General features: G+C 38.5%; 1 protein-coding gene and 1 long non-coding RNA gene across 2 annotated transcripts in view; one reads left to right on the top strand and one right to left on the bottom strand.

Moving 5' to 3' along the window:
- Positions 1–4934: 4934 nt before the first annotated feature.
- LOC116873568 lies at positions 4935–22698 on the top strand. The gene is made up of 3 exons (XR_004383847.1): positions 4935–5020; positions 21903–21906; positions 22687–22698. It is a non-coding gene; the product is annotated as an uncharacterized LOC116873568 (long non-coding RNA).
- Positions 6399–24009, bottom strand: part of LRRN1 (leucine rich repeat neuronal 1) — a 36462-nt gene continuing 18851 nt past the window's right edge. The window contains exon 2 of the mRNA XM_032867441.1: positions 6399–9638. Within this exon, the coding sequence (XP_032723332.1) occupies positions 7215–9365 (2151 nt within the window). The 5' untranslated portion in view covers positions 9366–9638 and the 3' untranslated portion in view covers positions 6399–7214. The remainder of the gene's footprint in view (positions 9639–24009) is intronic.

Here is a 24009-nt window from a genome sequence, read left to right as displayed (position 1 = left end):
ACGAGATTAGGTATAAAACTTTCCCCTTTAACAGCTCTCTGGGGATTGTATCCTCCCTGCACCCCATACTCTGGAATGATTGACAGGAAAATTAAGATTAGATTAGATAGGAAATCAGAACAAATCTTTGCCTTGAATAATGTGGAATAGCTTTAAAATATAGATCAGAGATGTTATTAAAATGTGTGACTAAGGATTACAAAAGAAAAACACCAAGGCAGCATTTTTCCTCTTACTTACGCCTATTGCATTAATTCCATGTTAACAAACGTTTTGTGGGAAGGCCCATGAAAGATCCTAGACAGATCAGGAAACCTACTCTTTTCCTTGCTTCCCACTCTTGGGAAAGAACTAAATGGATCAAGCAAATGAGAAGGCCAGCCCAGCACTCGGAGAGCCTCTTCCTCTAGAAAAGAGTTTAGGGGTTGATTAATCTTGGGTCTTAGAATCCGACAGCCAGGGTTGAAACCTGGGCTTCATCCATAATGACTGGTGAACTGAAACTCAGCTTTTCCATGTGAAAAACGGAGATCTACCTGGAAACTCAGCTTCTCCATGTGAAAAACGGAGCTCAACCTGGAAACTCAGCTTCTCCATGTGAAAAACGGAGATCTACCTGTTGTGCCCGAGTTTTCGTGTCTGAGAGACCACCCAGGAGTCAAGTACCGATGCAATCACACGAGGGTTTATTTGACAAGCTTCAGCTTGGGCCCAAGTATACCCGACGCAGCGGAGTGGGGACTTGGACCCTGAACCAGATTACAGTCAGAGTTTTTAAAGGCAGAATAGGGGTGGGCTTGGCGATGGGTGAGAACAAAGGGGATATTCAGAAGGACTATCATGGTAAAGAAGACTGTCAGGATATTGAAGGCCTGGTTACTATCAAGCCAAGGCCGTTTTTCCCTCTAATGAGGCACTAGCATGAAGACAGTTGGGAGTTTCCTGGTGGAATGTCACATTCCTCCTATCAAGCATCCTTGTTAGTAAGATTTCGCACTGGGACATTTGTAAACCGAGGGAGACTCCTGTCTTGCAGGATTGTGATTTTTTTACAAGGTAACTATTTGTTCACATATACTACCGAGCGGAGGGGAGTGGGTGGAGAGGGGGTGCAAGGTGCCAGCTTTTGCTTTGCCAAGATGGCTGTACTTATGTCAGGGCTAGACTCGAGGTGGGTACAGCCTTGTTTTTCTTGGCCTCCACACTACCTACTCATAAAGTTATTAAAGTTTACATGAAATAATACAGGTCAAGTGCTTAGCACATCTGGAATATGCCTCGTGTTTCACGTGGAGCAATATATAATCTACTCAGACTCGCCCCCCACCCCACCATTTTTAAACAATTTTTTCTTCTGCAGCTTCACTGTCTTCCATTGGTTTGTATGCAGATGTTGTCACAAACTTTGAAAAATTGTCCTCTGCTTTCCCCTCTCTTTGGCTTGCTGTTATTTCCATGTATTAATCTCAGGTTTAGGCCTTACATTAGACCCCTGTAACTCAGATGCCTCACTGTGGGCATTCCTCTCTGTGCTTCTTTTTCCTCCCTTCTGTCTCAAGGGACAAACTGACTTTTGGGGTATGTGTTCTACATGCCTGATCCAGATTTAGCTTGCAGACCATTTTATAAGTGAATAACTCTAAGTTTTAGTCATGTAGACATCAGACTAGCTGGTTTCAGGTAAGTTACTTCCATCTCTGAGGCTGAGTACCCATTTTTATCATTCTCTAATGTAGGGACAATAAGATTCACCTCCTGGGGGCAATCAAGAGGATTAAATGTAAATGATCTATGTGAAGCGCCTAGGGGAGAGCTATATACAGTGCCTTTCCCTCCTTATTCCTTCAGAAGTCATTATGGTAAATGGTTTGTTTTCCTTCCCCCATGACTACCCTGTATTCTGTTTATTATATTAGTGAGACAGGCTAATAAGAAGACTGATGCATTAAAATACCACTTAATTCAGGACATCCCCCTTATTAGGAATTCACAACCATTCTGTCAGGACCCAGGCTAAAATTTACCTTGTCATTTAATCCCACGGACAAAGAGGGAGGCCAAGGAGGAAAGGAGAAAAGTGGCGATGTCTGAGCCACGTTGTCCCTGGAGCTACTTTGGTGAGGTGTGGGAGACTGGTTTTGCTTCATAAAAAGTAGCATGTAACTGACAATGGGATATGTTGGGGAGGCTATTGCATTTATTAGGGGGAAAAAAAAGACAACTTTTTAATGTCCTACGGCCTCCAGATGGACTTATTTGAGGTAACAGTTTCCTGAGTATAAATATTCCACAAACTCCACAAACTTGGTGACTGTACCAAAGCCTTTTGTTTCCAGGTATGTCACATACCACCCTTACAACTACCCTATTACATGAACTTCACATATCCTCACATTAGCTTTTGAGCTAAACACCGAGTTTGTTAGTGATTTTACTTTCGCCTTCCCTGTTTTACTGCTGAGGAAAGAATGAACTTGGAATCTCCTCCACAGAATCTTTAAAACTTTCATTTTCTGAGCAGGTAACAGAGAGGAGAGTACAGAGGGAATTGGAGATTAGAATTCAAGTTTAGCCTGATGTAAACAGTTTTGATGTGTAGACCACAGCTCTCCAGCAAAGAAAGCTTCTTAATGGGGAGGAGAGAAGTGCATTTTAAGACATAAAGAAAGCTTTCAATGTCATCGCCCATTAGCTCTCCTTGGCATATTTATTCTGCCTTATCCATGTGCCCTGTGACCTCCAGCCTCTGCCCTCTCACAGATGCTCCTCTCTCCACTTTAGAAGGGAGCTGGATAGAGGAAGAGGAAGCTACAAGTGAAGGCCCCTTAATGGTCACCCACTTACAGAGCTTTATGGTGTCAGGCAAATGACTATTCCTATGGACTTTAGTTATCTGTAAATTGTAAAGAATAATACCCAGCTCACCAGAATTGTTTGGGGGATCAAATTAAATCCTCAACTTCTCAGGATCTGTAGGATGGAATAGTACTGAGACACACCAATGGTGAATGGCTGTGGGAAATGCTGTTGACTTTATGTTAGTGCCATCAAGTCTGAGGAATTCTACAATACAAACAAAACAAAACAAAACAAAAAACCCATTTGGTTCTGTTAACATGTGCTGGACAATGCCAAACCAACAAGTACAGAAACAACGAGTTCCATTGTCATCTCCTTATTTTTATCCTAGGTCCCAAGTTTCTGACTTAAGTGTTCAGAGAGAAGGAGCCAATCTCAGTGTATGTGGGGGCAGGTGGGGAAGGCAGAGAAAGCATGCCCTACAGAGATTTTAGGTCAAGATAATTCTACAGCTCTGCAGGGTGATTCTAAAACTCATCTTTTTTTTTTTTTTAAGATTTTATTTATTTATTTGACAGAGAGAGATATCACAAGTAGGCGGAGGCAGGCAGAGAGAGAGAGGAGGAAGCAGGCTCCTTGCTGAGCAGAGAGCCCGATGCGGGGCTCGATCCCAGGACCCTGGGATCATGACCTGAGCCGAAGGCAGAGGCTTTAACCCACTGAGCCACCCAGGCGCCCCTAAAACTCATCTTTAAAGAAATATTTTCCCTCCAGTTAACCCCTTATGAATAAATAATAATAATAATAATAATAATAATAATAATAATAAAGTCTATCTGCAACCAGGATAAGAGTGAAAGGATGGAGGTGAAGAAAGCACTTCCAGTTGTAGTTAGAATGCATCAGAAGTAGTTAAATTCCCCTTTTCAATGACCAGCGAAGCAGAAAGTATGGTTTTCCTGGCAAAGTGCTAGAGATACAAAGTATTTTTCTTCCTCCATTATAAAAACAGGAATGAAGAAAAGAAAATGCTTTGGAAGATAAAAGCAAACAACAGGTAAAGAGTTGATTGTGGGGACACCTGGGTGGCTCAGTTGGTTAAGCAGCTGCCTTCGGCTCAGGTCATGATCCCAGCATCCTGGGATCGAGTCCCACATCGGGATCCTTGTTCTGTGGGGAGCCTGCTTCTCCCTCTGCCTCTGCCTGCCACTGTCTCCCTGTGCTCGCTCTCTCTCTCTCTCTCTCTGACAAATAAATAAATAAAATCTTTAAAAAAAATAGTTAAAAAAAAAAAGAGTTGATTGTGGTGTTTTCAGCAAACGAATGAATGAATGCATGAATGAATGAGTAGAAAACCACATGAGAGAAAATAATGGACTTTGGTAGTGTTTGTTTGCTAAAGAATGGAGATTATTTCTTTTTGCTAAACTAAACCCACAGCCAAATTTAGAAAAATTGATATTCCAACATTGCATGTTTTTATATTCATGGCATCAGTTCAATTTGTCATTAATTAAACAGGCCAATTTGAGAATGCCTGTTTTAAGTAGTACCTCAAAAAATGACCTTGTAAAATCAGGTTGAGATACATTATACGTCCTGAGGGCAGCAGGAAGCAAAAGGGAAAATATGAAATTAGAAAATGTCCTGTAATTGTCACTTCACTGGTAACGGTGATAAAACCTCCATTATCAGTCAGGAACTACTTTGATGCCTAATTTCACTGACTGTCTAACTTATCAAATTGAATTAAGCACAAATGAAGAAATACTTGTCTAGGGAAAAAAGTACCATGCCATTTTGCTTTCTGTCAACTGAAAACCAACCCAATTAGCACAGACAAGTAAAAATAAGCTCAAAATATTTTATTGGAGGAGTAAAAGTTTAAAGGGATTGTTTCTCCCAAACTGGCCTAGCAAGTTAGTTGACAAAAACACTGGAGTCCCTGATGCTAGCTATATCCAGAATTGAGAAGTGGTTGTTTTCCTTCACTTATTCCACTAATATTTGAGTGATGATAATGTTCCAGGTCCAGATAATTGCTTTATAGGATAAACAGTGCCTCCTCTTTCCTCCCTGCTCTAAGTCTGATGTTTCAGTGTGTCTCCCCTTTCATTGTTTGCATAATTACCAAGAGTTTGCTAGATGGTGTCCTACTCTTTAGATATTTGAAGACAAGAATCACCCAACAGGAAACTTCTCCAAGGTTGTATCCAAAGCAGTTTCCTACATGTACTTGGTAATAACAATGTAGAAGCTTTTCTGACCCTCCTGTTCTGCCCTGGTGCTGAATTTTGTCCTGAGTAAATGAGAACTTGAGGATATAGAGCGTTTTTGAAGCAAGAGTGCTAGCGATTGCTGAGGACTGTGAGCAATGAGCTCTGTGTATGGGAGTCCAGAAGACTGCAGGACCCAGAGCTATAGCTGGGAGTGCAGAGTTCTCAATGGGCAGGAGAGTCTAACCAGGGCAAGTTACCATTCTTCTCTGCGTACAGGTTTTTCTCAAGAAATGAGGGATGTGGGAAGAGATGCTTCTAACTCAAATACTTGTTTTTCTGCTGTGGCTCATTTGCTTCAGCATATGAAAAAAAATTCCCCTTTAGAAATGGGAAAAACGATCTTTTTCTCTAAATGATTCATGAAACAAGGAATTTTACAAAGAAAGAAATCCTTTCTGCTTGCCTCACCTGCGTGTTCTTTCTGCTCCCTTCTTCCTTTTACTCAGCTGCCACCTGCTAGCTCAGTCCCTTTTTACAATCTTATCGTTCCTGGTATGCCGGCTTATCCCTGGTGGCAGGTGCCATCTGGAGCAGCTTTTCTTTATTTCTCTGTGTTATTAATCTGCATTTTCAAATGGTTCCTTTTTCTTCTAAGTATATCTTCATTTCCCTCCACCTCCCCCAACACACATACTTTGTGGAACTGACCTTCTACCCAAATCTTTTTTTTTCTGTCCAAAATTTCACACATGCATTTTCCAGTAAGCACTTAGTTCTGCCAAACTGAGTCTCTATATTTTTTGGCTGAAAAATGCCAAATGTACAGAAGTTGTTCTGTTTTCTATTAACCATTTACTTGTCTCAGCAGATATCTTCACATGGATATATGGGCTAAGAAGAGTCTAAGCAAATAGAATGCCATTTAAAAATGAATAACATGTAATATATTGTGGAATACTGCCTAACTGTATGTTTTAGACTTTGATGGAGAGTATGGATACTACTAAAAAATATCAGAATTTTAACAAAACTCTTACAGAAAAGGAATGTGACATATCTATTTCTTGATCAATGTATCGGTTTCTATTTTGTAACCACATTTAGTGATGCTTGGGATACAGTAATATGCCTTTTTGTTCCTAAGGATGTTTCCCTCCATTAGGTCTCATCAGTAATATTTAAAATATAGAAATCCCTTTCATTAAAATATGTTCACGAAAATAGATATTTCTTCCCTTAGAAAAAGAATTAAAAAGTTTTGGGGGCCTAGTTTTAAAAGCATCAAGCTTTACTTGATTTATTTTGGTGGTTGTTTAAAGGATGTGAAATATATCACCACTGCAACGAGCAAGAACTATAAATGATACATTATTGCAAGTGTTCTAAAAAATCAGAACAAAACTAATTTATTATAGTTCTGTCTTCATTATACACCACATGTTGGTGAGTTAAACACAACAAAATTGTCTTTTCTTTTAAAAGTGTCTACTAAAAAGAATAAGGTAACAATTAACATGTAGTTTGTTACATTAAAAAATCTGATATACATATTTCTATTGCCTGTTAGCTTATTCTAAGCCTCTTAACTATTACAAAAAAAGAAATCATTGTTCAAAGGCAAACATTCAATTCAGTTGATACAACATTACAGTACAGTCAACTAACATCATTCAACGAAGGTAACAAGTCTAGCCTTGGCTTCTTGAGTTAAAAGTCTGTAGACCAGATTGATACAAAAGGTTCAATGCTGCTTCACACTGTATGTTACCTTTTTGGAGGACATGGTACTTTCTACTGATGGCTTCAGAAGAAGGGGTCATGCTATTGGTAAAAGCACAGGGGAACCCCAACCTGTCATTAATCATTTTATTGAGCATTGTAGTTAGAACAGCATTATTGAGTTTAGCACAACAACTAAAACAAAATAATAATAATAATATTATAATCATAATCATAATCATAATAATGATAAGAATAAAAACCAAACACAAACTGGAAGCCTAGAGATGCTGCCAGCCGTGTCAAACCCTTGCGATACGCTATACTAAAAAAATTTGAAATATCCACCCGTCCTCTCCACACTCTGCCACAAACTAGCAAAGTCAAAAATACAAAAGTCTTCAACTTGTTACTTTTGCAGAATAAAGCAAAAACGTCTTTGTGCTCCTTACTACCAGAAGCAAAATGTCCACTGAGTTACCACATGTAATAGCTTCTGGATGTGTCAACCTGGGTTGGCTTGGTGTCTGCAGAACCATCTTTGTCTTTCTCACTGTCACCTTCCCAGAGGTTAATGAGTGGTGGGTACAGCTCATTTAGTGGGATTGAAGAAGTTTTTTGCATATACTTTTTTAATGAATGGTGGTAGTTTTTCCTCTTAAACCTTTTGGCAATATACACAGCAATGGATGCGAGGCTAATGACAGCAAACATGGACCCCATTACTGCAGCAAGGGCCGTACTTGTTTCTTGGTCAGAAATGTCCAGTGTAAAGGCGGCATTTTTAGTTGTGACATTGACACACGACTTTTGAGTCTGCTGATGAATATTGGACACTGTGAGACATACTTCATAATCTGTGGAAGGCTGCAGATGTGTTAGGTTGTACTCATGAACATCGACTGGGACCCTGGCGGTGTATGTTATGTGAGGATTGTCAATCTTCATGGTGGCAGAGGACCATTTTAAGTTTGATGTCATGACATTGGAATTAACTTTCCAGGACACTAAAATGGAATGAGATTCTGTCTGCTTGACATATATTTTCAGCACCTGGGTACCATCCAGAAGGGTCCCATTAACCTTAATTGTTACTACACGTGTGTCAGCCCCTTCCACATTCTGGGCAACACAAGTGTATCTTCCTGAGTCTTCAATTTGTATGTTAGATATTTCTAAAGTACCTTCACTACTTAGCTTGTATTTATCTGAAAGTGTATCCACAGTTATCTTATTTCCAAGAGGAGTGACCCAGTAAATTTCAGGTTCTGGCTCAGCCATGGCCCGACAGTCTAGGAAAACTGTTGTGCCAATATCCATGTTTAAATGATTTGGGAATGTGTCATGAGATATCATTGGGAGGCACTGTTCACTTGAATCCTGGATTAAAACTTCCTTTACCTGCTGCCCTCTATATTCAGGTGGCATGGCACAGAACATGGACAACGGCTCCATGAATCGGATGTTGGTCTTGTTGGAATTAATCCAGTGGATGACACAATCACACCTCAGAGGATTGCTGTGGATACTAATCTCACGAAGATTGGGAAGGGATTCTACTGTCTTTTGGTAAACAGCATTCAAGGCATTGTTGTTCAACATCAAGCTTTCTAGAGCAGGAACACTTCGAAAAGCCAAGCGGTGGATATAAGATAATTTGGGGTTATTGGTAGCTTCTAACTTTGTGAGTTCAGGCAAGTTATCAAGGGCATAGCGATCCACAGAAACAAGTTCCCCCATGTTGTTGATTCCCAGTTCTTTCAGTCGAAGCATATTTTTGAAATCCCCTTCTTGGATTTTGTGAATGGGGTTTTTATTGAGGTCTAAGAACTTTAAATTTGGAACTTTTTGCAGAGCAAGCTGAGGAACCTTGACCAGTTTGTTATCATAAAAAGACAGGCTTTCAAGGCTATCCAAGCCCACCAAGGCATTTCCGGGAATATCAGTGAGATACATTCCTGCCAAAACCAGGCTTCTCAGATTTGAGAGGGGTTTAAAGTTCATATCTAGAATTCCAATCACGGGGTTTTCCCCAATCATGAGTATTTCCAGGTTGGGTGTTGAATCAAACCAGCGGCTATCGATAACTTTCAATTTATTAGAGTTCAAGTGAAGCCTTAAAAGATTTTTTAAGCCTGAAAAAGCATTAGCAGAAATAGTGCTAATCTGGTTATGGTTGATATAGAGTTCTTGAAGGTTGCTGAGGTCTTGCAGACAGTAATCAGTCATTTCTGTAATCTGATTTTCCTCCAAATGTAGAGTAGTGAGCTGGGTTAGGTTTGTCAGCCCTACCTCCTTGATATTTGTAAAGTTGTTTTGGGAGAAATCTAGCTCAGTCAAGTTGAAAAGCTGCTGGAGCTCATCCACGGTCTTTGCGATGTTATTGCTCTGTAAGAGAAGCACTTGGGTATCACTAGAAAGGTTGCTGGGAATCCTTGTTAAGCGGAGATCATTGCAATCAACAGTAGTAGCTTCTCTATATGTTGACTGCGGGGTGAACCAGGGCCTAATTTCACATACACAAAGTTGTGGACACTCACTATTTTGTAAGCAAGACCCAGTTAATGAAGTCATTAGCAAGCCCAGCACCAACTGGCAAGCTGCTAAAACAAAGCTCATCCTAGCCATGCTGGCTTGCCAAGTAAGCTCCCGACACCCCTATGTTTTAACAAAAGGCGAACACTAGATAGTGTGGTTTGTAGGACAGCAAGCAGAAAATGTAAACATTCAAGCAAAGTCCTAGTAGAGTTGTGTAAAATTCCAGAGTCCGAAGAGATGATTTTCAGGAGTTTTCAAAAGGCAGGAAGCAATTGGGAGTCTTTTAACTGCTTCTCTCAATTCCAGGCATGCCCACAGCTCTGTGGTATGTTACTTCAGCCAAATCAAAGACTGGAGATGTGCCTGAAAATTAGATTAGGACAGATGTTATGTTTTTTTCATATACTTTCTATATTATAGACTTCCTTTTATCTACTAAAAAGGCATAATCACAAATCTATTAACAGAATATTCAAAGCAACTACACAAACTTTTAAATTACAGTATATTTTCTATATTCCACTTACTACACTAAAAATAGTTACCACTCTTGCAATTTAATTGGGTAAAATCATCAAATGCACACACATAATAGGGACACTCAGAAAAACAGATGTCATTTCTTTAAAAACAAGGTCGACTTTAAAAAAAATGGAAGGCTCCAAGAAGTCAAAAGATCAAAAGCAAAACACGAAACACAGTTTATAAGAGACTCAAATTCTTAGTTATTTATACTTTATTTTATTATTTTTTACAAAGATATTATTTATTTATTTGAGAGAGAGAAAGAAAGGGAGAGAGAGCACGAGAGAGCACAAGCAATGAAAAGGGAGAAGCAGGCTGCCCATGGAGAAGGGAGCCCGAGGCAGGACTCAATCCCAGGAGTCTGGGATCATGATCTGAGCTGAAGGCAGATGCTTAACCAACTGAGCCACACAGGCACCCCTAGTTATTTATATTTTAAAGAATAACTGTTTTTCTTTTCAGCAGTTCTTTTTCCAAATTCCAAAATACAGAATTATATATTCTGTAGACATATTCAGCCAGTGCTTTTCTAGCTGTTATTCTTATGCAAAAAAATTCATTTAATACAACTACAGAGAGAAAATATCAGTTTTTCTTATATTCTAACAATCATAGCTAATCTTGACTGAATAAAACAGTCAAAGGAATTTATCTTCCTATTATCACTGATTTTGATTTTAATGAAAAACACAAACATACTTAAACATGTTTAACAATCTCATGGGAATCTCACTGGCCACTTAGTAGCTATAAAGCATGGATATATTGGATATGTTCTTTTTTGGGGATATGTTCTTTTGGGTTTTTATCTTAAAGCCGCAGCTTCTTCAACTATATAAGATAGGGTTGATCCTTAAGAGAATTAAAGGAATCCATATAAGGCTCACAAAAGTTAGTTATATGTATTGTCATCCTTCGCCCCACCGCCCCGCCCCAACCCCTGACTAAGGGGCAGAGGGAGAGGGACAGAGAGAAAATCTTAAGCAGGCTCCATGCCCAGTGTGAGAACCTGACGTGAGGCTCATGACCTGAGCTGAAATCAAGAGTCAGACACTCACTCAACTGACTAAACCACCCAGGCATCTCTATTGTCATCTTATTATATCTCTCATCCATATCAGTTTTAGCTGAATAGTGGTTATTAGAGAACAAGTAAATGAAGGAAAACTGGGGCATTTATAGTCATTGTCTATTGGTTTTAATAAGGTCTTTTGAGGTCAAATATGTATTGCTCATCTGTTTATAAAGACAGTATTCGCAGTTAACGGTTCTAGTTCCCTGGATTCCAATCATGTTTAAAAAGCCACTGTTGGGGGCGGGGGGGTGGGGGGCGCACGCAGAGAATCCGCCGTGGATTCATGGTCTATCTTGCTTTCTCAAAACTAAGCCTGTCGCTTGCTAAACTATGAAAAGTAGAGCTCTATGTTTCTTTAAATTTCTCTTTCTGGGATGAACTTCAGCTTTGAGTACTGAAGGACCTTCAGTAACTAGTGTTTTCTTTACCCTCATAAAATTACTGTAAGGATTCAATAAAACAGAGCATATAATGTACCTGAAATCTAGTATCCAACACATAGCAAGCTTTCAATTCATGTTTGCTGCTATTACTTTGTACTATGCAAAACACAGTCAACCTTGTGATTGACCAAGAAGCAAACTAAAAGTTTGCTTTATAGACCTAAAAGTTCTATATTTATTATATTTTAGTAGAAAGAAAGAAAAGTCCTACCTTTCTGTTGTTGTTATATAAAACATGCAAACCTGTTTTACTGTTTACTGGTCGAACAAGATGGTATTAAAAAAAAAAAAAACACCCATCTAGATTTGGCAGTTGGAGGAAGAAGGAAATGAATATGTTGCGTGCTGATGCTGGATATTTGCTATTCTTTGTGGGGAGGAAACACACTGGCATTCTCCTCCACCTAATCTGGTTACTTTACCATATATGGTAAATATACCTAATGATAGGTAAACATGTATGTAGGTAAAAATACCCAATATATATAATAAATATATAATATATAAATATGTAATAAATATAAAAATATAAGGTAAATATACCTAATCTGGTTACTTTACCATAACATATATGTATGCATAAAACTTTTCAACATTATAAAACTACTCGACTCTGAATTTTATCAGGAAATTCCATAAAATCAGTACATAATAATAATTTTCCAACTATTAGTGCCTCCACAAATTTATTCCACTCTTTTTGTTTCCATTTGTAATCCTAAAACACATATAATGACCATAGTAAATTTCCCATTAAGAAGATTTCTGCCACATATTATTGCTTCATTTTAATTCAAAATAGAAAACTAAAAAAATAAATCTACTTCTCATAACTCTGAGATGGAATTTCAACTAATATTTATGTTTTGACTGAATTAAGGAAACAGAGCAAAAAGTAAGTATGCATTGAAGTTGTGTGAGACTCCCAAAACCATATGTTGCCATTGAAAAATATCTTTTCTGGGGCTATACTTCGGATATTTTCATGAGTAATGCTTCCATTTTGGTTTAAAATATATGATGAGGTAATTAGATTGCAATACTCAAATTTCTGTTTGACATACACTCTCTTCTTTTAACAAACAAACCACACAAACTGAGAATGTTACACAGAGAGAAGACATTTTCCTTTCCCAGACCTGCATTTGGCTTCTTAGGGAGTGGAGAATGAGATGTTTTAAGATGTTTCTAGTTGTATGCCATTCTGACCCCTCGTTAGCATATTTTCCAGCCTACTTTTTGAATATGACATTATACACAGAACAAAGCTTCAAAGAGTGCTTAAACCATTTTGTATGTTTAAAACATAAGGCATGCCTCTGAAGTTATTCACTAACAGTTTTAAAAGTAAATCCAATGTCCCTGATGGATACTGATTCAAAACTCCTCCACAAGATACTAGCAGGTTGAATTCAACAGTTTATTTAAAGGTTTATACACCATGACTAACAATGGATTTATACCTAGAATGCAAGCATGGTTCAATATATGAAAATAATTCAAAGGAATATACCATATTAACAGAATGAATGAAAAAACCCACATCATCATCTCAGTTGATGAAGAAAATACACTTGACAAAATTCAACACACTTTCATGATAAAAACACTCAACTGACTAGGCATAAAAGAAAAAAACCACATATGAAAAGCCCACAGCTAAAATCATAATCAGTGATGAAAGAGTAAAAACTTTTCCTCGATGATCAGGAACAATGTAAGGATGCCCACTCTAGTTACTTCTATTCAACTTAGAACTGGAAGTCCTAGACAGAACAATTAGATAAGAAATAAAGCATCCAAATTGGAAATGAAGAAGCAAAATTCTGTTTGCAGATGGTATGATCTCACATGTAGAAAACCTTAAAATGTCACAAAAAACCCTTAACTGTTAAAAACTAATAATCAATTTCAACAAAATTGTGAGACACAAAATGAATTCATAAAATCAACTGTGTTTTTGTACACTAACAGTGACTAATCCAAAAAGGCAATTAATAATCCCACTTACAATAGCATTGAAAGACTAAAATATTTGAGAATAAATTTTACCAAGCAGGTAAAAGACTTGTGCACTCAAAACTACAAAACACTGCTAAAAGAAATAAAACATACAAATATATAGAAATGTATCCCATGCTCATGAATTGTATTGTTAAAATGCCCATGCTATCCAAAGTGATCTACAGATTCATTGCCATCTTTATCAAAAGCTCAATCACAGTTTTTGCAAAAATAGAAAAAAAAAAAAATCTCGGGTGCCTGGGTGGTTCAGTTGGTTAAGTGTCTGCCTTCAGCTCAGGTCATGATCCTAGAGTCTAGGGATGGAGTCCCTCAACGGGCTCCCTGCTCAGTGGGGAGTCTGCTCTCTCTCTTCCTCTGCTGCTCTCTCTGTCAAATAAATAAATAAAATCTTAAAAAATATATTGAAATTCATATGGAATCTCAATGGACTCCAAATAGCCAAAACAGTCCTGAAATAGAACAAAGTTGGAGGCCTCACACTTCATGAGTTCAAAACATACAATAAAGCAATAGTAATTAAGATGGTGGGTTACTGGCATAAAGACAGGAATATAGACGAATGGAAGAGAGGATACAGAAATAAACTCTCCCATATATGATGAAGGGATCTTTGATGAAAGTGCCAAGACAAAATGATGAGGAAAGAATAGTCTCTTCAACAAATAGTGTTGGATATCCACATGCAAGGGAATGAAGTTGGACCCTTTACCCTATAACATATACAAAATTTAACTCAAGAAGAATTAAAGACCTAAATATAAGACCTAAAACTGGAAAACTCCTAGGAGAAAACATAGGGAAAAAGCTTCAGAACATTGGATTTGACAATGATTTCTTGGAATATAACACCACAAGCACAGGCAATAAAAGCAAAAACAGCAAATGTGATTAAAGCAAACTTATAAACTTCTGCACATCGAAGGAAACAATCAACAGGCTGAAAAGATAATCTATAAAATAGGAGAAAATATGTGCAAATCTTTATTATCTGATAAGGGACTAATGTCCAAAATACATAAGGAACTCCCATAACTCTATATAACAGCTACAACAACAAAAAACCAAATAGTATGATTGAAAATTATGCAAAGGATTTAAATAGGCAATTCTCCAAAGATATGTGAGAGGACAATAAGCATATGAAAAGATGCTTAACATCACCAATCACGAGGAAATACAAATCAAAACCAGAACGGAATATGACCTCACATCCATAAGGATGACTACCATCAAAAGAAAAGAAAGTAACAAGTGGTGGGAGTGTAAAATGATGCCTCCGCTCTGGTATACAGTATGGGAGTTCTGAAATAAATTAAAACTAGAATTACTGTATGATCCAGCAGTCCCACTTCTGGGTGTACATCCAGAAAAACTCATAGCAAGATCTTGAAGAGATGTTTGCACACCAGTGTTCAATGCAGCACTATTCACAATAGCCAAGAGGTGGGAACAACCCATATGTGTATAGGTGGATGAATGGAAAAAGAAAATGTGGCATATACACAAAATGGAATATCATGCACCTTTAAAAAAAGGAAAACTTGTTATATCTACAATGTGTATGAACTTCCAGGACATCATCCTAGATGAAATAAGCTTGTCACGAAAGGACAAATACTGTATGATTCCACTTACATGAAGTATCTAAAGTAGTCAAAATTACAGCAACAGAAAGTAGAATGGTGGTTGTCAAGGGTTGTAGGAAGGGGAGAGGGAATTTGTGCTTAATGGGTATTTAAGTTTTACAAAATGAAAAAACTTGGGAACTCTGTTGTACAACACTACTGAATTTTATACTTAAAAAATGGGAGCTGGTAAGTTTAATGTTATTTTTTATCATTAAAAAACCATGAATCCATTATAATTCAGTCCAACTTTTATCACTTACATACCAACTTAACTTAAATTCTGCAACTAATAAAAAATGGCTAGCAGATTTTTTTCTGAAAAGTGGAATTGCTTTGTTCTAGGACTTACTTGACTAAGTTGGTCAAATGTGAGAAGAAAATGTCCTAACTATGAGAATGATGTTCCATAAACGGGTCTGGCAGTTTAAAGAAACAATCCCTTAAATAAAAACTCATAGCTTTAAAGGCCCAGGGTTGGCAAGGGATGCATTTCAAAGAGGCCTACAAACAATTATATAATTACATTTGATGCTGCTTTTTCCAATAAGATATGTTTAGGACACTCTGCTCTGAATATAAAATCCCAAAGGAAAGAGACTGCATGGTCATCACCATCAGTGAATTTGGCACTGATCCCCATTTTCCCCATAGAATCATAGGAGATGGGATGTTATTTTAACAACATCACAGTATTTAGTATGACTTGGGAGTTGGATCCTTCCACATTAAATTCTTATGAACTTGGGTGAAAGAAATAAGCAATCACAATAACATGATGATTAAGTTAATTCTAGTTATATTAAAAACCAGATAGCTCTCTGTTTGTAGAAAGAATTCTGTCTTTCTATGAGGGGAATCAAGTGATCTGTATTCAGATTCTGACTTCTTCACTTATTATTACCTTATATAAACTATGGAAATTCTGTCTCAGTTTCTGTGCCTAAATTAAGGCTAATTATACATACTTCATATATGAAAATTATGATAACTAAAGAGCCTGGGAAAGAGTCCAGCACAGAGTGAGCCCTCAGATACTTATTTGAATCTCTGGAACCTCATCAAGTTTGCTATTAAATTTCATTTTCACCCTGTAGGAGTATTGGGAGGTAATGAATAAGCAAATCTCTTCAAGACCTTTGGGCATGACATGTGTTTGGAAAAAAATCATAGTTATTTTTTTACCATTTCCATTTTATTTTCAACCAGTACTATTGGAATTAAGTGTTAGAAATCCAGAGACCAAATATGGCACTGTGCTAAATTAAAACCCTATGCAGGCAAGCAAACTATGGAATACAGTTAATAGTTATAGGAATATAGGAAAACCTCCTAACCTGGAATTAGCATCCTTTCATAAACCTAGTAGTCACAGCAGTGAAAAACTAAATGAAGAAAAATGCCTTCTTAGGACATGTGCTTTTATGCATACTATCTTTGGTGGCCAAATTCACACTATGTACGTGTTTAGGAAACTCTTAGTTTTTTAGCTTTATTGGTCCCCAAATAGATCCAGAGCTAATGCAGCATTCAAATTTGCTTATCTTCTTTTAGGGGGCTTAATAATGGGGACAATGGGATTTTTGTTCAGTGAAGCTTTCCTTCTGGTTAAAAAATGCAATGTCTCAATGCAAATTCTCCCTGTAGCTGCTCTGTTGTGGGGGATGGGAGCATGGCGGGGCCAGGCTACCTTCATTGGATTGACCTCACAGATGGAATTTCCTGGGCTGAAGGCCACCTTGACTTCTGCTGCAGGAACAAGTGGCTGATTGTTAGGCTCAAAAGGCTATACGTTTCATTGCTATTATTTTTTTTAAAAATTTTAAAAAATATTTTATTTATTTGAGAGACAGAGTGAGAGAAAGCACGAGTGGGGAGAAGGTCAGAGGGAGAAGTAGACTGCCATGGAGCTGGGAGCCTGATGCAGGACTCCATCCCAGGTGAGCTGAAGGCAGTTGCTTAACCAACTGAGCCACCCAGGCACTCCTTGTTTTGTGTTTAAAGATTTAATGTATTTGAGAGAAGGAGGAACACAAGAGCAGGGGTGGGGGGCAGAAAAGGGCAGAGGGAGAGAGAATCTCAAGCAGATTCCCCTCTGAGCACAAAGCCCAAGGCCGGCTTCAGTGCCGGGCTCGATGCAGAGCTTGTTCCCATGACCCTGAGACCATGAACCTAGTTAAAACTAAGAGTTGGTGAGATCGTGACCTGAGCCAAAAGCAAGAGTCAGGGCTCAACCGACTGATCCACCCAGGCACCTGGCTGTAAGCTTTTGTAAATAGGAGTTTAGAATGTGACTTCTAGAAAGACAAACCTGATTTCAAATTCAGTTCTGTGACCTTGGCCAAGTTACTGAAGCTTTCTTTCTGAGTCTCAGTTAAAAAATTTTTCTTTAGAAAATGGAGATCAGAAGCGCCTGGGTGGCTCAGTGGGTTAAGCCTCTGCCTTCAGTTCAGGTCATGATCTCACGGTCCTGGGATCGAGTACCCCATAGGGCTCTCTGCTCAGCCAGGAGCCTGCTCCCTTCTCTTTCTCTCTGCCTGCCTCTCTGCCTACTTGTGATGCCTGTCAAATAAATAAATAAATAAATCTCTAAAAAAAAAAAAAAAGAAAGAAAGAAAGAAAAGATGGAGGTCATAAAACCTACTTTGCAAAGGTGGTGAGAGAATTAGGATAAGATGTTAAATGTAAAGGCTTTTTCAGAGGGCCTAGCACATAGCAAGTCTCCAGTAGATGTTAGGTATTATTATTTACAAGTTTGTTATCTCACTGGATCTAGTCTTTTCAATGGGTATTCATTATGAAAGGAAGAAGTAGGAGTTTGAAATCAGCTAGAGGGTACCTTCTGTGGTATTAACTATAAATTCTGAAAAAGCCTGGCCAGAGGCCTTCTAACAATGCAGATGGCTAGTGTAGGTAGAACCAGAAAGAGAGAGATCACAGCAAAGTCTTTCTGGAGAGTATATTTTATTTTCCTTGGGAAGGAAATAAGATCTTGCAAGTATATTGCAAAAACTGAATTTGCATGGGCTATTTCTATTTTTTTATCATTATTATTTTTTAAAAATAATCTCTTCACCCAGCATGCGGCTCAAACTCTTGACCCCGAGATCAAGAGTCACATGCTCTACTGACTGAGCCAGCCAGGCGCCCCTGCAGGGATTATTTTTAAGGACATTAGTTTCTTGGACTTTCGTCTGGTCCCCGGCCCTTTCTGAATCTTAGATTCCTTTCTTCAACCATTTCCTCAAATTATGTTCCTTGTTCACACATTATCCAAAGCAAAACACCCTGTAGTGTGTGTTAGTGATCACAGATGGAGGGTTCGTATGGGAGGAAGAGCTATAATAGTCTTCATAACGCATTAAGGAAACAATAAAGTCTATCCCCTTGCAAGGACATAATAGAGCTTGCTGAGGCTCTTTTGCATAAGGAACTGTTCCTGAGAGCCCACATTATTCATCAGCAAGCCGTGTAGCAGCATGTCTGAGTGGGCTGAGCAACAGAATGAGGACACCAGGGAAGGGATTCTTAATTTTGGCTTCACCACAAACTTCCTAAGTGACCTTGAGCAGGTCTAGTAACTTTGTGTCCTATTTTATCTATCTTATAGTAAGTAGGTTGAGGGGAAATGTAGTCACAGCTTTCCAAGCTAAGAGGAACCTCAGGAAGTCATCTATCAACCCATTCTCCTGGTGTCATGCAAAACTACTTCTAGCCATTTTCTGAGAGGCAGTCCTTCTCTTCTTCCCTTCCTTTTGTAAATTAAACTGCTATGGAGGCAACAAGCTTGATGATGCCAAGATCTCAAATTCCAGGGCTTTCAGGGGCTAGATAGGTGAAGTCAGCTGCATCTAACACAGTCATGTAAAAAGCTGGAATGTGCATGGACTCCAGAAGTGTCCAAAAGTGTTAACTGTGTAGGCCAGACAAAAACCATATGCTTTCCAAGGCCTTTTATGGCCTGTGGCCAGTTTGCAACCTCTGAATGATATATAAATATAATAATAATCATATCACCTAGAATGCTGAGTTAATGTTTGATAAGTAGATGATTAAATATCAATTTTAAACTATTATTGGCAAATACTCCATATGTGAAAGCCTATAATTAGAGACTCGGTATATTACAGTGTGAATCTTTGCTCTGAAGAAAACTTTAGTGGTTTAAAAAGAAGTTTTGCATTTACAAAAAATTCATCTTATACTCTTTTCTTTTGGAAGACCTACTTTTAAAGGCAGGCAGAACCTTACAGATCCCCTAGGTGATCCAAGATGACCCAGTTAATTAGCAGAGAAACGAAATAAAACCCAAATGCCTTGATCCCTAATTCAGCATTTCCTAATCTGATCACTTTAAATGTTTATGGTTTTCCTGGTTCCCAGAGAAAAATCTGTGCATTCTCTAGTTTTATTTTAGTTTCTTCTTGTATTTATTATTATTATTAATTAAGTCTCAAAAATTCTCTGGTATACTTGGGTGGTATAAATGAACTACTGTGCGAAGAAAAGGGTAAACACAAGTGATCTTTTGATTCCCCCTCATTTTCCTTCCCCTTTCAGTCCAGGGCAAATCCATCACACTGCAGGTGCAGTGTCGGCCAGCATTTCTGGGAAGAACCCAAAGGTGCAGCTGGTGTCCAAACTGAGCATAGAAGCTGGGGGTCACAATTCATTCCGCTTCTAAGAGGAATGGGGCATGGACAGCACGTTAGTTCTTGCAGGCATGGTAAACGGCAAGGCCAGCCCAGATGGACTAAGAATTACAAAAGAAACCGTAAAAAAAAAGGAAGAAAGAAAAAGAAAAAGGAGCAAAAAAGCCCAGACACAACCAGCTGGCATCAATCCAAATTTAAGAGGTGGCTTGGCATGATGGGGAAGGGTGCTTATGGAAGAGCCCTTGGGAAGAACTTCTATTTCAGTTTCTCATTTGGCTTCCAAGGATCAAAGGCAAAGAAAGCTGATTTCCCTGTGAATTATGAGAAACACACATTGTGAAAGTTGGAAAAGGCCTCTGCACATCTTAAATAACTTCTCATTTTATAGAGGATACCTCAGAGAGGTGATGTTACATATTTGAAAGCCAAACTTGACTCTATCCTACTCTCCAAACACATGAACCCCACATTGCTTCACTTAGTGTAGGGTTAGATGAAATTTATATTCTTGATCACTGGGCAGGAACTAAAACTTTTTGAAGGATGTTAGCCTCTAGTGCTCTATTAATCAGTTACCTTTATTAGTAGCATAAGAAAACATCATTCAATTTAGGGAGTGAAATGGCTTGTTTAATAACCACCATCTTGACCTTTGATTAGGTAGGTCAGAGATAGGGTAGACAGCTCAATCGATCATACTGATGGCCAACTTATTCCAAAAAATTAAGTCAGGTCAGCTTAACCATGTTCATTGATTTTTTTTTTTTTTAATGTGGCAGTGAATTGATCATAGTTGATCTATTCTATATAAGCATGGCCAAATCACAAATTTAATTTTTAGAATGTATAAATTAAACTTCTCTTAATTTGACACTGGATAATGTGTCACAAACTCTGTGAGGGCATAGAAATTCAAATGTAGGAAATGTAAAGTGGATTTGAATAATTAGTAGGAGTTGGGAATGGGCATTCAAGATAGAAGACGACTTAGGAATAATATACTACTAGGAATATAGCTAATTTTAATAACAGCTTTCATTTAATAAAAGACTCACTATCCATTAACTGCTATAGTGAATGACTACAAGTGTATGGTGCAAAGTATAGCATCCCTGTTTTTCACAGAGAAGTTGTCACTTGTTCAAGATCTCAAATAAGACAGCAAGTCAAGAGCATCTGGCCCATGCCCTAAAGCGATCTAACTCAGAATCCCTATCTGCTTTCGAGGTAGTTTGAGAGGTAGTTTGAGACGGAAGCACTGGACCAACAGTGAGGGGACCCTTACCTCTCTAGTTTTGCCTCCAGCTCAGATCTTACAGGCTATCTGCCTTATCTGTAAGTGTTGAGGTTAGGCTAAATCCAGATGATGTCTTAGTGCTTCTCCAGCTCCAGGATTTTAGGCATTTGATGATTCTTTCCTGGGTTTCTATTTTTAAAGGCACCCATGTAAGCAGCAGTCCTTATGGCTGGGAGCAAAACACTTGCTTCTGGCTTTTAAAAACACTAAAAACACTATTTAGTTGTTGTTATTGTTGTTGTTTTTTAAAGAAAAAGCATGATCTCAAGAAGCAGGCAGAGCTAAATAAGTCCATATCCTGGCACTACCAATGGTGCTTTGGATAAATTGTTTACCTCCCTAGGTCTTGGTTGCCTTATCTGTTAGGAGATAGCTCTAGATTTTCCTCATGAGAGAACAAGGCTTGAGCAGTGCTGGTACAGAGCAGAATCTCAACAATCATAAATTTCCTTTGGAGTTCTCAACTTAGAAAATTAGAGTCCTGCTAAAAACCCAAGTTATTATGTGTTCTTCCAACAAGGAAATTAATGGTTTTCTTGAAAATTATCTGTAACAAATATCCTTCCCTTCCTTCCTTCCTTCTGTTCTTTCTCCCCCCTCCTGTCTGTCCCTCCCTCCCTCCCTCTCACCCTACCTTCTTTCTTCCTTTTAAACCCAACATGCATCTGGTGCCCCCTTTTTTTTTTTTTTTAAGATTTTATTTATTTATTTGACAGAGAGAGAGAGATCACAAGTAGGCAGAGAGGCAGGCAGAGAGAGAGAGGAGGAAGAACATTCTCTGCCAAGCAGGGAGCCCGATGCAGGGCTCGATCCCAGGACCCTGAGATCGTGACCTGGGTCGAAGGCAGAGGCTTAACCCACTGAGCCATCCAGGCACCCTGGTGCTTTTTTTCCTCATAACATCCTTGGTAGGTAAGCAATATAACTGTCCCTTTTCACATTAAGGAAACCATGCATAGAGATAATAAGTAACTTGCTCAAGACATGTAGCTAGACAGTGATAGAACAGGATTCAGACATAGCCTGGCTCCAAAGCCCATGCCCTAAACACCATCTCCCAAATGTCATATGGTCATCCCAAAGAACTCTCAATTTTGAAATGGATGAATGGGACTGTCAACGAACTCTCAGAAGTATAGATCAAGTCGCTGGGAGCTTTTTTAACTCTTGAAAGCAATGCAGAGTCTTTGACTGGAGTTCAACAAATCACGATGAAGGCCTAGGGATGGTTCATCACTGCCAAATAGCTTGGTTACTACTGAGAAATCCTCTTTCCCTCAGGTAATGATAGAATAGATTTCTAGAATATGAGATTTCTAGAATATGAAAAAGGTTTTAAAGCAAAGACACTGGAATATTTCTGCAGTTTGGTTTGCCATGAGCTTTATAGGAAAATCTGGTAGGTCCAAGATTTTTATTTTAATATGATATTCAGGTACATAAGCAGGTGTCCTCCATCAGACAAACAATGCTCAGGGCTCAAAAAAATCTCATACTGCAAACCAAATATCACATGACTGCCTTCAAAGTTCAATCCCCCCTCTTTTCCAACTAATTTCCAAGATATTTTTTCAAAGGCAATGTCATTTTTGCAAGAAAAAAAGTCACACATTTATATGAATGAGAGGATGTTAATTAAATCTTTGCATGCTAGTTACTTAGGATTTCAATTTTGTAGGCTGATGGTAAGCCTCTTTAAAGATTCTCCTTTGCAACTATGTTAAAAAGCACATACTTCTCTAAGAAAGGCTGGATGACACCCAAAGCATTTCTGTTTCTAATTGTCTTGGAAAGAAGTGACCCAAATGAATAAAATCCTATACCAAAGAAAAAAAAGTAAAGCACAGGATGGACATCTTGTAACACATTTCGATCTTAGTTACGCCCGGTGGAAGATATAAACAGTAAGCAAAGGGAATTACATTGTTAGGCCAAAAAAGATAGGAAACATCCTTTTCAAATAATGAGGAATTTTCTAGCCATATAAACACTTCCCATTATTTACATCTAATGTTCACTGCAGGGTCATCCCGGCTGAATAGTAGTCTTAAGAATAGCAGGTAGTGACTAATAGCACTTAGTTCTTACTGTGCAGCACACACAGCACTGAGCACTTCATACAAATTATTTTACTTAATGCTTACAACTGCATGAGGTGGGAAATATTCTCCCCCACTCTTTTTACTGAAGATGAAATGTAGACTCAGATATAATGAAACAATCTGGTTAGGGTCTTGGAGCCAGGAGAGTGGTGGAGGTTCCATGTGACTGCAGGCATCTAAGGCCAGAGTCCAGATCATGCTCCTCCCCTCCCAGCCTGTTGGGGTGGGGGCAGGGGGAATCCTTGCCAATACTTTCATCTGCCAAAACTAGAATGAGTATCACAGGGCAGGTACCCTATTTCTGTTTTGTTCACATGGAGTCATCCAGGGCCAGGCACTAGCCTGCCATCTACCTCGTGGGCACTTAATAAATAAATAACTGCATCAGTTAACATGTGCTTTCCAGGGACCCACATATAACAATAATTTTAAGCACAAATAAAAACCCTTGCCATTTAAGCATATCTGCTTAAACCTATCTGCTCCCCATACATCCTAATCCCTGTGGTTTAGGAAAAACCTGGTCTCTGGTTCATTCTTTTCTCCAGACTCCAGTGAAATCTAGACTCAGACTAAATGCAGAAGAGGTCCAGTAAACTGCTGTCTAATTTAATTAGAGTAACTGAATGCTGATTGGGTGTTTACTGTGTTACAGGGCCAGAAAGACCACATCCTACCCTTAAAGAGTTTATAATCCTTTGGGGGAGAGAAGACAAGTAAACAAGGGACTCTGTAAAAGAAAATGACACGTCAAAAGGGAGGAATGAATGAGTAGGTATATGGATCCTTGGGAAGGAGAGCAGAGTTGCCAACCTGCGCTGGCTCCATTAGCACTAGCCAGTCCAACTCTCTGCCGTGACAGAAATGTTCTGTGTGGACACTCCCTGATTGGGTAGCTCCTAAGGAATGAGTACGTGAAATGTGGCTGGTGTGAATGAGACATGGAATTCAAAATTTCTGAATTGTAAAATGATAACAATCTGCTAA

The sequence above is a fragment of the Lontra canadensis genome, unplaced genomic scaffold (genome assembly GCF_010015895.1).
Source record: "Lontra canadensis isolate GAN:19392208 unplaced genomic scaffold, GSC_riverotter_1.0 scaffold34, whole genome shotgun sequence".
NCBI classification, from domain to species: domain Eukaryota; kingdom Metazoa; phylum Chordata; class Mammalia; order Carnivora; family Mustelidae; genus Lontra; species Lontra canadensis.
This window is presented reverse-complemented; position numbering and strand designations above follow the sequence as displayed.